Below are 14395 nucleotides of genomic sequence, written 5' to 3'. Positions count from 1 at the left end.
ATCAGAACGTTAGGTAGCTATGCTTTGAATCGTTATCCCATGTGATCAGACCGGTGTTACTATACACACACTCTTAAAAGGTTCTTCGCCTACATATCTCGCCTAGCACTATTTATGGTCATGTGCTTTTCCTGTTTTCATGAATTTTTCATGAGAAAAACTCCAACTCTTTAAGACGGCAACATCTCGAAATTCATATAGGTGAAGTTCAGTTTGTATCTATTTCTTGAGATACATATCCTCCTCGATATAGAACTTCATTAAGTTTTTTTTTTTTTTTAAAAACTCAACCCTCAATTATGTAATAGTCAACATTGTCATAAAATGTTGCACTAACTTTCAAATCAAAGACTTGTTGTTATCCATTGAATCTTAGGTTAAGATGTATTAAATTCATATTGGGTTGCTATCATTGTCGGAACGCTTATTCAAGGAGTTTCAACCTCACACCTCTCAAGGTTGTCTTTACTAAATCTCTGGCCAGTAGTTTAGTAAATGAATCATTCAAATTATAGATCGATTGTATATATGTGAATGAAATGATTACATCTTTCATCAATTTTCTCACGAAAGAATGTCTAAGGCCCCAGTGCCTAGACTTTTCATTTTACACTTATCTGAATTCTCTTGCTAAATTGGCTTGACTATCACATTGTGTTAACACCTTTGAAACACTGTCTTTAGCCAATGAAACTTCCAATAGAAGGTCCTTCAATTATTCAAATTCTTAACCAGTGGAAGCGATGATCCATATACTATGGTTCCATGGTCAAGAGAGTGATGCATCTTTATTTCTTGCTCTTCCAAGAAATCTCACCCCCCAACTAGTGTAAATATCCACTTAGTTGTAAATATATGATCTCCAACACTCGATATCCAACTTATATTGGTATATCCTTCTAATATGGCAGGAAACCTACCATAATAGAGGTCCTGACATTGATTTTAAAAGATAATCAAAATCCTTGTGATCGAAAATCCTTGTGATGGCCTTCCAATGCTCACCATTTGGATTGCTAGTAAATTTACTCATTTACTAATTGCAAATCCCATGTCGGGTCTAGTACATTACATTAGACAACCAATTTCACTTGCTTATTCTAATTTATCCACAACTCTTCCATCATTATTTAGACACCAAGATCAAATGGAATATTCACTTTCTCGAAACGTGTCGGTTTGAACTTATCAAAAACTTTCTCAACAAAGTGTTTTTGACTAAGTGCATAACCCCCACTATTTTCGTATTACTTTGATCCCAAAAAGAGTGTCAACTAGTCCAAGATCTTTCATCTTGAATGTGAAAGTTTTCTCAATATAGTGTTTTTGAATATATATTTTTAACCCCCACTCTTTCGCTTTACTCTGATCGAAAAGAGTGACCACTATTTCAAGATTTTTCATCTTGAATGTGGAAGCTAGATACCTTTTTGTTTCTAAGATTCCATTCATCTCATTGCTGATGATCAACATGTAATCAATATAGAGACAAAGTAATATCACAATATTCTCACACAATTTTGTGTATAAACACTTGTCACAAGAATTAGATGAAGAACGATTTTTAGATAAGCATGCATGATGATGCAAGAAGGTTTTTAGATGAAGGGGGAGATGAAATTATGAGTAATTTAAAATAGTATAATATAAATTGCAATGAGTATCTTAGTTATGTTCACTTCTCTCAAATTCTTCACTTGAATTTCTTTGCTAAAACTTCTTGATCAACTTCATCATTGATGTGCATGACACTTTTGATCCTTTTCTTCTTTGATAATATCTTTGTCCTCATCAAAACTAGATATAAGATATATTCTTCACAATCTCCTCCTTTTTTATGATGACAAACTTTTTGAATTCGTGTTTTGATAAAATTCAAAAGTCTCCCCCCTAAGTTGTGTGTCTCCCTTTTAATTTATAATTCTGAAAACATATAACCTTTTGGTTTCTCTATGTAAATCTCCTTATCGAGATCTCCATTTTAGGAATGTCATTTTGACATCCTTTTGATGAACTATAATTTCATGCAAAAACTAATGCAAACAATACTCTAATTGTTGTCGTCCTTGCTACTAGTGCATATGTGTTTAAATAATTAACACATTCCTTGTCTAAACACTTGGCTATTAATCTATACTTGTAGGTGTTTAGTGTACCATCTTTATGATACTTCCTTCTAAACACTCACTTGCATCCAACCAAGTATGGTTTGACATTGTTGAATCCATTTCATCTTGGATAACATCATTCCAAGAGGAGTCCTTTGAAATTGCATCTTCATTGTAAATCTTAGGATCAGCTTCCACTCAAAGAATTATAGGAATCTTACAAACAAAATTCTCTCTATTTTCTTCTACTAGATACAAGAAATATGTCGACAATCGATTTTGTTCGGTCCTAGATCCTTAGTCTTTCAGACTTTCTGCTTATTCTATGTTCAATTTGTTTTTCAACAATCATTGACGAACTTTCGGTTTGTGTTTCAACAATCCACATAGAACCTTCCTTACGAGGTTCTTAATTTGTTGAAATCCAAAATTCCTTAGCCTCCCTGAAAGGTTTTCAAATTTCACATATTTGGATTCAATAACTACATTAGACTTCCAGTTTCAAAAGTCTATGGAAATCATAATCCATCTTTATATGATCTTTATATACCTTATAATAATAAGTTTTATCGAACATAAATATGTTATTCACATAGAATCTGAATGAAAATTCAATTTTAAAATGTGAAATTATAAAAATTAACATTTTATATAGAAGTGCGGGTATCACAGCAAAAATATTAATTTTTTGTTCAAAATTGAATATGAATGTTATATTGGTTCAGGAACGATTTTTCTCACTTGGCGCCCCTTTTAGCCAACAGGTGCCTGGTTCCATCCCGGCCAGGTGCAACCTATGGTTTTAATTTTTCGTTTAATGTTTCAAAGGCACATATACCCGAATAGTTAATGCCAATTTTTTCTCGTGTTCTTTCTTCTAGTGTTCTTGATTTGGATTTTTCTCTCCTCTCTTCATTCTTCTCTTTGATACTCGAAACAGCCTCGTTTGCCATAATACAAAATACTATAAGATTGTTACAAAATACTATAATTTCAATCAAATGGAATCGAGGCTAGAATCGTGTATGGAAAACTTTCCTTATAGTATTTCAAGTACTCTCAAATTGTCTTAGAGTTTCTATACAGGAATACCCAGGATATTTCAGCCTTATCGAGTCTGCGCAAGACCGACGAAAACTCGAATGTAGCAAAGAGTGTCTCAAATTTACTCTAGAGGATTTGCGTTTTTGTGTTGTCATTTTTTGAATTTGGAATGAATTATTTATAGGCTACATTGGTATTGTTTCACAAGGTAGCGACCCTTGGTGAAACAAAGTCTTTTACCAAAAGTCACACACTCATATTATTAATTATTGTTAATAATTTACAACAATGTTATGCAACTTATCTTATGTTCATGATAGATTGACAGAACAATTAGCTAGCACAAATATTCATTTTTGTAACAATGGTTGTTCTATTTTAAGATATTGAATCCAACAACTAAGTCATTATGAACCAAGAGTGTTTTTTCTCTCTCAATCTTTATCCAAAAATCCACTTATTTGTATAATAATGAAGAAAGTACAATGAAACAAAATCATGTTGGATTTGATCAGAGACTTGTACTTAGAGGTGGGAATAGGCCAGACCGACTAACAGGGGCCTACGGCCCAGCCTACATAGGCCTAGGTCAGGCCAGGCTTTTTAGATAAATAGAAAAGGCCTAGGCTTTTTTATAAGCCTATTTAGCTAAAAAGGCTAGGCCACAGGCCACATAAAAAGCATTTTAAGCCTAAGAGGCCGGTCTATTTAAATAAATATGAATAATTTTATTATTATTATATTATATATTTTTACTTTGAATTAAAAATATAAAATAAATTTTAGTTATCTTGAAGAAATTATGAAAATAAGATGAAAAGAATCTTATGAACAATGTCATAAGTTGTTTCGATAAGTTCTCTCAAACAAATAATATCACAAAATTTATGCTACTAGGTAAACTCAAATAAACTAATGCAAACAAACATTTAATCTCACTGATCTTTTAATTTGTTAGTCTATATAAAGACGAGTTGAATGACTTATTTACAAATATTCAAATGAAATAGGCTTTTAAGTAGGCTAATAGGCCAATCAGGCCTTCAAAAAGGCCAGGCCCAGGCCAAAAAAATAAGCCTATGATAGGCTACAGGCCAGGCTTAGGCTTTGAATATTATAGCAAGCCAGGCTCAGGCTTGGCAAAGCCTATGATGTTATTAATACTTAAATACATTAAATTAATCATAATGCATTATAATAACCATATTATTCAGGGTCAGGAATCTCTCAATTTTTATTTTTATCTATTTTTTTCATTATTATAGTTTTGCATATATACTTATGCTTTGTATAACTTTTTCAAATGAACATTTAGACTTCAGGCTGTAAAACATTCCTACAAAATATTTAAGGTTTCACCTTTAGAGTCCATATCATCTTCTTGGGTCCAGGTGTGTTAGTTACATGAGATTTAAGGTGATTACCTTTAGATCTTTTCTATTTAAAGCAAAATGATTTAAGTGTCCAGTTTTCTAATAGTGGCGAAACTTCACTACTACAAATAAGAGGTATTATGCCTAGGCGCGTCATGTTTTATTTTTTTATAATAATAAAAATAACACATTCCCTCGGTTTTTAAGATTTTTTTTTAAGAAAATCGAGGGGAAAAACAAATCAATACACATTTCGAATCACAAGTTTTGCAATTTATGTTTTTATTTGTTTATAAGTGTAAACTAAATGAACTAACCCTTTGATTTTTCGATATAACTGAGGGATCAAATAATCAGATTTCACTATAAAAGCACTTGTCAAATAGATCTTAACCTAAGTCTTACTTATATGAAGCCGCCCAAACTCGCATGCATCATTCTTTGAAATGGATTGTAAGATAGAAAAAAACTCCAGTGTTATTCTATCTAGAACAAAATATTTTTCTGCCATTGCAATCTATCTAACATAATGGTGTTGGTGTTGTTTTTGTATTTTTGCTCATTTAATAGATTGCAAGTGCAGAAAATCAATCTTGCTTCAAAAATTTGTTGTACATTTCCAACCAAAGAAATAGTACGACATTATTAACCGTTCCTTGGGCAACTCAAAATTTCTAAGACAGTCTCACACGAACACTGAATCTCTGTGGAACTTCTCTGAACCCAATCTCTCTTTGAGTACAGAGAGCAATTGGTTTATCTTTAACCATTCGGCTGGTATATAGATAACTCGTTCATAGTATGCATTCATGTCTTCAAACTTTTTCTACATACTCTGTCACTGCCAAAGACTCTTGACTGAGTTTCTGAATCTTAACGCCTTTCGAGCTTTCAAACTATAGTAAGAGTAATTTCCCAGGAATACTTCCTTGCCATGCTTCCATTCCTTCGAGGTACTCTGGTAGTCATGAGTTGAGACACCGATACACCACCTCACTTCCAAGCCTTGTGATATACGCGAGATAAAACCATAATTTATCTCTCATTGTATGGAATTTCTTATAATACTTGTTCCATATTACGGGTCAATCTTGGTATACTAACAAGCGTACACATTTCTCAAAACTCCGACGAATTTGCCCAATAGAAATTCTGAACTTCTGATTCCTTTTTAACTGCAGGGTTGCTCAAGCCATGCGACACCCTTCACTTCCACACTACTTGAATCACAAATCTTACCACGACTTCAATCGAGCTTAACGGTTCTCCTTACTTTCAAACTCTTTACTTGAGCCTACTCTCAAAGCACAAGCTCTACTGAACCTTCAAAGTCTTTGTGGTCGCTCAACCATGATCCTACCTGCCACTCATATAGAATTAGGTTAATCAGGCCCAATACCATATACTGCGACATTAAGAATCATGTTGGCAAAACACACATATGAGACAAGAATTGATTTACTTATGATGTTTCAAGGCTGGGTCGAGAATCGACCTGCTCTGATACCAATTGTAACACCCTATATAATATACATCTAGAAAATATATTACATGTAGTATTGATTGGTACTGATAGAACACAAGTGCCTAACAACATTACTATATATACATGTCCCAAATTACAACTATGGCACATGATATACAATAGTTACTAAATAAAAATCTAAGATCTGTGTACAATATCTATAATTGTACATAACCCATAGCGGAAGATAATGAAAACAAAGTCTTCGAAACATCATCGACCAACTTCCTCTTGTCTTAAATCTGAAAAACAATAATAGTGGGGTGACATAATAATCTCACTAAGTTTCCATATTCTATGGGTCCACTCGATTCTAAAGGGATTTATTACTGATTTCTAACTCAAGTCTTTAACTTTCATTACTTGTGTGTTACTCATACAACGTAACTAAGACTCAAGCGTCTAAGGGATATTCACATTGTATAGCAACATGTCACTTGAGTCCACATAACTCAATAAATCACTATTTGGAAACAGGAAACATTAATTCCTGACCAGACCTATGTCTAGAGAAAGGCTTGGTTCACGCATGTTCGTATGATTCGACTTTCATATGGATATTGGGTTCTCCATGCGACTCAAACCCACTTCAAGAACCATCACTCGTACAGAATCGAACTCACTTTGAATATCTTTTACCGTATGGCCCAAATCCACTGTGATGTCCACCTCTCCTTTATGGGACTCTAACCCACTTCTTCGGGACTCAAACTCGTTCTTGAGGCACGAACCATTGGTGTCACATTCTCATTTTCTACTTTACATAAGTATCTCAAATGGGATGTGCACGATTAAGGGAAATTTTGAATATGTATTAGATCTCAACATTCTCGTGATTGCATCAATCCAACAATTCATATTGTTAGGATTCATGAGAAAATTGTTATATTAGTTTATCAAATGGAGAAACACAAAACAACAAACATCTACAATATATTAAATATCACAAATGTTATAACTTTTGGAATTCATTCACTGACATATATTTTGATAAGTGGAAATAGAATAAGAATTGCCACTTTATTTTACTTTGTTTGAACGTATATTAAAAATAAAATAGAGAAAACTCAGAAGCTGCATGCGATTCCACTTTTCTCAAGGGGATGATGGCCAGAAGGGACGTATCATTGGCATAATAGAAAACTTCATTTGTCCAATGTTGCAATGTAATCCATTTTTCTCACCGCATGAAAAGTAATAAGGCTTCCATTTGTTCAAGACGAACTTAAATCCCTGTCCAACACCTTGTGTGTGATTGGCAAGCATCTTAGCCTTCTTAACATCACACTTCACGAAGCTTCTCCAACTTGAATACATATAAACGCTATGTGGGAAAGTAGTTGCATTTGGAGCATCATACTTGAAAACTACATGCACACACAAACATAGATGGTAGTCAGGATTAAAAAGGTTTTATTAACCTCAAGTGAATGAAGTTAATAAAAGAGAAACTTACCGAGAGTATCATTGAGGTAGAAAGGACCACTCTTGATAGCCCAATCGGAGTAGTTATAGCCAAATTGCCAATTTTGAGAGCCACCAACGTTGATGTTCTTGGATTCTTGTTGTGTCTTATTCATTTGATGATTGTGGTTTCCAAATCTGGACCACCAATCAGTGTAGTTAAAATTACCAAAGGAGGGCCAGTCCTTGTTTGCTATAGTAACGGTAAACATTGAAATGGTTAGAATAACAAATAAGGTGAGTACATGAACACACTTGGTGGTGGAGGCCATTGTTTCTTAATTAGCTTGTTCTAAATAAAGCTAAGGGAGTGTGGTGTTATGCTTTTGTTGAAGTTATAAAATGCGTTTATATAGAGGTGTGTGTGTGTGAGAAAGGAAGTTAAAGCGTTAGGCATGAAATAAATGTAGTGGTGTGGAATTAGCAAATTAACTTTTAATTAGTCTTAATATAAGTCAGTGCTGCTAGAATTCGGAAACAATTTAAATGTGTAATATTGTTGTTAATAATGGGTGTTGATAAGCAAGTTAATCCAGTACTATTATGTAGAGAATGGGTTGGTACTTGGTAGCAACACAACACTAAGTGGGAATTATGAAAATGAAATGGTCAAATTGGGTTGTGTTGGTGTATTACGAGGTTTGAATTTGATGAAGTCAAAGCATGTGTTTGTTACTATTAGTGCATATTTAACTGAATCTATTGTGGTAAGAAATTTCCGTAGAAATTCCATGACTTAATGTTAAATGTTTTGAGTGATGTAATAATGATGGCTTTGTGGCGTGGCATATTTTTTTGTTTATTGACTGAACAGAAAAATAAAACATGCTAACAAATCAAAAACTATGAAATGAGGATTAAAGCTACATAATTGATCAAGGACAACATACTACTATAAGCAAAATTGATGTAGAGGGGAATTTTCATGTGCTATGTATTGAGAACTTTTTTCATTGGCTACATTTTAAATTTGTGATTTGGTCAATTTGAAGCAGGATTTTCTTTCTTTCTTTTATAATCTTAATTATTTCAACAAATATAGAAATGCCTTTTTTATGCAATTAAGAGTATATAGTACTGATGTATTCACAATGGAACTAAATTAAAGTCACTGTGTCACAATAATTATTGTTGAAAATCGAATTGATTCGATAAAAAAATCACTAATCAAACTAAATTGAAAACTATAAAAAAATTATATTTGGTTTGAATCGAGTCATTTTGTAATACAACCGCACGGTTCATTGTTTGTATTTTACAAACCGAGCCAAATCAAATTAATGTTATAGTTAAAACTTCACTTAATTCTCATTCAACTCAAACCCAAACATATATTATTTTGCATTAAACTTACCATTGTGAATAATTTTCTTGAATTTATTTTGTCTCCCTCCAAATTGAACCTAACATCCCCAAACGAGCAATGTTTTTACAATTATGCCATTTTCAAATAATTCTAATTTTTTAAAAGTACTAGTAACAAAACCGTGCATTCGCACGTGTTCTATTCTGTTACGCACATTTAGATACATTATTTATTTTAAATAAAATAATACAAAAAAATATATTTGGACAAATAATTGATTATTTCGTATATAAAATTATTTAGATCAATAATAAATTTTTTCTCGTATACCATTTTTGGATTAACAATATTTGATTATAAATATCATTTCTCGTATATAACAATACTTAGATCAGTAATAAATTTTCCCGTATACAGACTTCATTTTTGTTTAGGTATCATTTACAAAAATATTTAGATCAATAGTAAATTTCGTATATAAAAATATTTAGATCAATAGTAGATTTTTTCCCGTATACCATTTTTGAATAAAAAATATTTGGATCATAAATAAAATTTTTCGTAAATAATAGATTTTTTACGTATACAAATATTATTTTTGTTTATGTATCATTTACAAAAATATTTGGATAAATATTAAATTTTTCGTATATAAAGATATTTAGATCAATAATAGGTTTTTTCCCGTATACCATTTTTGGATCAAAAATATTTGATCATAAATGTCATTTCTCGTAAATAAAAATATTTAGATCAATAATAGATTTTTTTCTCATATACGGACTTCATTTTTGTTTAGGTATCATTTATAAAAAATATTTGGATCAATTGTAAATTTCGTATATAAAAATATTTAGATCAATAGTAGATTTTTTTCCCGTATACCATTTTTGATTAAAAAATATTTGGATCATAAATACCATTTTTCATAAATAATAGATTTTTTCCGTATACAAATATTATTTTTTTAGGTATCATTTACAAAAATATTTGGATAGTATTTAAATTTCCGTATATAAAAATATTTAGGTCAATAATAGGTTTTTTCCCGTATACCATTTTTGGATCAAAAATATTTGATCATAAATATCATTTCTCGTACATAAAAATATTTAGATCAATAATATATTTTTTTCTCGTATATAGACTTCATTTTTGTTTAGGTATCGTTTACAAAAATATTTGGATCTATAGTAAATTTCATATATAAAAATATTTAGATATATAATAGATTTTTTCCCGTATAACATTTTTGGATCAAAAATATTTGGTCATAAATACCATTTCTCGTATATAAAAATATTTAAATCAACAATAGATTTTTTTCCCGTATACAAACTTCATTTTTGTTTAGATATCATTTACAAAAATATTTGGATCAAATAGTAAATTTCGTATATAAAAATACTTAGATCAATAATAGATTTTTTAAATAAATTTTTCATGTATACTATTTTTGAATAAAAAATATTTTAATCCTAAATATCATTTTTGGTATATAAAAATATATAGATTAATAATAATTTTTTTGTGTGGAAGAAAGAAGTGAGAAAGTGATGAAAGAAAAAAAAAATAGAGAATGGAGAGAGATTTGGTAAGTTTGATAAAAAAAAAATGAGGATTGTATTATTTTAATAATAAAATGAAGAATTTTGTTGGGCAAAGACCAAATAACCACAATTTTAATGTGGTGGCAAAAAATCAAATAAGGGTATTAGAGACTTTTTCACAGCCATTAATTTTCTTATATTATAGATTGAAAATTACCAAATTTTTACAAAAGACTACCAGATTTTTTTGCGCTTATATGAAGAAATATCAGATATTGCAAAAAAATACAGGGCATTTTGAGATTATTTGAAGAAATACTTGAAGTTTCCAAAATTTTCAATAAAAACATTGTTTTCTGGTAGTTGTACGAAGAAATACCAGTTTTTTCAAATATTCATTGCATGTATACCAAATTCCAGTAATCCAAAATAAGTGCCGGATGTTTTGAAAAATCCAATACAAACCAATTTTTTCGAATATTTGAAAAATCCAGTAGGTAGTGGCGAATTTTGAAAAATCCTTAAGTTTTTTACACTTTTAACAAAATATACCCAATAAAATATATACATATAATGTAAAATATGTTAAAATATCAATACAAAACAAATTATGTTGACTTCCTAACTTCTACTTCCTAGTGTCTTATATGTCATGCATATGTTATTTCCCATGCTCTTGTACCTTCACTACAGTTTTGTCTCCATCGGTCAATGACGGGAGACAGTGGACAATCGGGTTTCAACTTCACTTGAACCCAATGATTGTTGTTAACAAAATCAACTTCAATAATTTTGTTTCTACTCGTAGCTTTGCATAGAGATAGCACTAATGGGAAGAAACTGATGTTAAGGTTCCTGGACAACTATACCAATATGAAAGTGTATCTAGAAGCAATAGGGTAACTCATATCAAGAATTATCATCCATTTTCACGTCCCTGCACATCCAAGCTAGCCACTCTCAACGAACTCCTAACTTCAAATCTCGTGTCATAAAACACATAGGAATATATTTGATGGTGTTGATAAACTTCACTTGAAGCAACCACGTGTGTTGTTCTAATGAAACAACCACATGCATCTTTGTCATAACCAACATATATTACCTTTTCTAGCTCCATTATAACGTGTTGTTCACACTGTCTTGAAATGAAGTTGTTGTGAAAATGATGCCAAGAACAGAGTATAATAGGGAACACATTGGGAAGCAAGAAGAACAACAAGGATTGGTTATAACTGTTATTCTTTACTTTCTCCTTGAATCAAGATTACAAGTGTTACAAGAATAACAAATAACCATCTCACCCTAAATTAAGATTTGCAGTATGCAATGATGAGAGACTAGTATGCTATTTATAATAAACCTAACATACTAAACTAATGGGCTTTTTCAAAAATACCCATTACAAGCTAACTTAGGGTACAAACTAACTTAAACAACTGGACATAACAAACATGTTCAATTCAAAATACTAACAACCCTAGCATTTCGACACCCACATACTAGAACACACTTCGACTAAAGTATGTAGGTATTCGACAGCAGTATGCGAACAAGCTTCAACTTTATGCATATTCTCTGTCGAACCCAAAGCTACTCTTCTACCCACTAAAGTTCAATCCAATATCTAAAAAATCTCCACCTTGAAACAAACTCTAATGTGAAAGAACAAGCTATCTTTGGTCATGCAGCTTTATCATCTGCATATAGTGAAAAAACTTGCAACTCAGCAAAGTCTTGGTAATCATATCAGCAACATTATGATCTGTCAAAACCTTTAGCACTTGGACTTCTCCATGCTTGATTACTTTTCTAACGAAATGAAACCTCACATCGATGTGTTTGGTTCACTCATGATATGTTGAGTTCTTCGGCAGGTGTATAGCACGTTGACTATCACATTTAAGAGTGATACCTCGGCCTTTAAGTTTCAACTCCTTCGCAAATCCCTCAAGCCAAAATGCTTCTTTCACAGCTTCAGTGAGGGCAATATATTCCACTTCAGTGGTTGATAAAGCAACAACCTTTTGAAGTGTTTCTTTCAAACTAATAGTTGTGTCAAACATAGTGAAAACATATCTAGAAATAGATGTTCTGGAATCCGTACAACCTGCATAATCAGAGTCGACATATACTTCAATTATTGCTTTACTATCTTCACTCAAAGCAACACCATAAATTAGGACTCTGTTCAGAGACCCATTTGTGTACCTTAGAATCCACTTCAATGCTTGCTAGTGAGCCTTTCCAAGATTCGCCATGTACATGTATATGCTATGTCGGGTCTAGTACAGACCATCACATACATCAAAGAACCTACTATATTAGCATACGAAATGCTATTCATATAAGATCTTTCGACGTCAGTATTGGGACACTGATCAATACTCAGCTTGAATTTAGGGTTTGTCGAAGTCACAACAGGCTTTAAATTCGACATACCAAATTTTTTTAGAATCTTTCATAGATATGCCTCTTGAGATAAGCATACTTTTGAATGCTTTCTATCTCTTCGAATGTCAATCCCAAGAATTTTGGGTGCAGCTCCCAGACTCTTCATATCGAACTCCTTATAGAGTTCAGCTTTCACCCTTATTACATCTTCGACATTGTTGTTTGCTATGAGAATCTCATCCACATAAAGCAAAAAAATAACAATTGAATTACCAGGTCGAAATGGAAAGTAAACACAGTGGTCAAATTGGCTTCAAACAAAACTTATGTGTGCCATGAACTTATCGAATATCCTATTCCACTGTCGAAGAGATTGTTTCAATCCATATAGAGATCTTTTAAACTTGCACACATAATCTTCCTTTCCTCTTTCGACATACCCTTCAGTGTTGCCTCATCAGAATTGTTTCGTCTAGATCACAATACAAAAATACAGTCTTCACATCCATGTCTTTAAATATAAATTTGCTTATCTTAAAATATTTAAAAAAAAATCAGTAGTTGATATTAACATTAAAAAAAAGTTGTTAGGAAAATTATTGTAGCTAAGTTTACATTTGTTTGTTTGTAGTGAATTTGTTTGTAGTGAACCCAACTGAATTATTTGCACCATATTGTTTATGGACAATGCATTAAAATTAATCTAACAAAAATTCATTTTGTTTTATTCATGAGAAAATTGTTATATTAGTTTACAAATGCAGAAACACAGAACAACAAACATCTTCAATATATTGAGTACCACAAATGTATTAACTTTTGGAATTCATTCAACAACATATATTTTGATAAGTGCAAATAGAATAAGAATTGTCACTTTATTTTACTTTGTTTGAACGTAGTATATTAAAAATAAAACCGAAAAAATCAGAAAACTCAAGCTGCATGCGAGATTCCACTTTTCTCAAGGTGATGATGGCCAGAAGGGACGCATCATTGGCATAATAGAAAACTTCATTTGTCCAATGTTGCAATGTAATCCATTTTTCTCACCGCATGAAAAGTAATAAGGCTTCCATTTGTTTAACACGAACTTGAATCCCTCTCCGACACCTTGTGTGTGATTGGCAACCATCTTAGCCTTCTTAACATCACACTTCACGAAGCTTCTCCAACTTGAATATATATAAACGCTATGTGGGAAAGTAGTTGCATTTGGAGCATCATACTTGAAAACTACATACACAAATACATATTAGTCTGAGTTCAAAAGGTTTTATTAACCTCAAGTGAATGAAACTAATATAAGAGAAACTTACCGAGAGTATCATTGAGGTAGAAAGGGCCACTTTTGATAGCCCAATCAGAGTAGTTATAGCCAAATTGCCAATTTTGAGAGCCACCAACGTTGATGTTCTTGGATTCTTGCTCAGTCTTATTTATTTGATGATTATGGTTTCCAAATCTAGACCACCAATCAGTGTAGTTAAAGTTGCCAAAGGAAGGCCAGTCCTTGTTAGCTATAGTAACAGTAAACATTGAAATGGTTACTATAACAAATAAGGAGAGTACGTGAACACAGTTGGTGGTGGAGGTCATTGTTTCTTAATTAGCTGCTTCTAATTAATCCA

The 14395-nt window shown here is 31.8% G+C and overlaps 2 protein-coding genes across 2 annotated transcripts; both read right to left on the bottom strand.

The window, feature by feature from the left end:
- Positions 1 to 7030: 7030 nt before the first annotated feature.
- Positions 7031 to 7815, bottom strand: LOC131607439 (uncharacterized). Its single transcript, XM_058879443.1, has 2 exons — positions 7507 to 7815; positions 7031 to 7417 (listed from the first exon to the last, which is right to left on the bottom strand). Exons 1-2 carry the CDS (start codon positions 7784 to 7786, stop codon positions 7146 to 7148), a joined length of 552 nt encoding a protein of 183 aa, XP_058735426.1. The 5' UTR covers positions 7787 to 7815; the 3' UTR covers positions 7031 to 7145.
- Positions 7816 to 13568: 5753 nt separating this feature from the next.
- Positions 13569 to 14395, bottom strand: LOC131607438 (uncharacterized). The gene is made up of 2 exons (XM_058879442.1): positions 14084 to 14395; positions 13569 to 14000 (listed from the first exon to the last, which is right to left on the bottom strand). The coding sequence occupies exons 1-2, from the start codon at positions 14361 to 14363 to the stop codon at positions 13729 to 13731; spliced, it is 552 nt and encodes a 183-aa protein (XP_058735425.1). The 5' UTR covers positions 14364 to 14395; the 3' UTR covers positions 13569 to 13728.

Source organism: Vicia villosa, linkage group LG5 (assembly GCF_029867415.1).
Source record: "Vicia villosa cultivar HV-30 ecotype Madison, WI linkage group LG5, Vvil1.0, whole genome shotgun sequence".
Lineage (NCBI taxonomy): Eukaryota > Viridiplantae > Streptophyta > Magnoliopsida > Fabales > Fabaceae > Vicia > Vicia villosa.
This window is presented reverse-complemented; position numbering and strand designations above follow the sequence as displayed.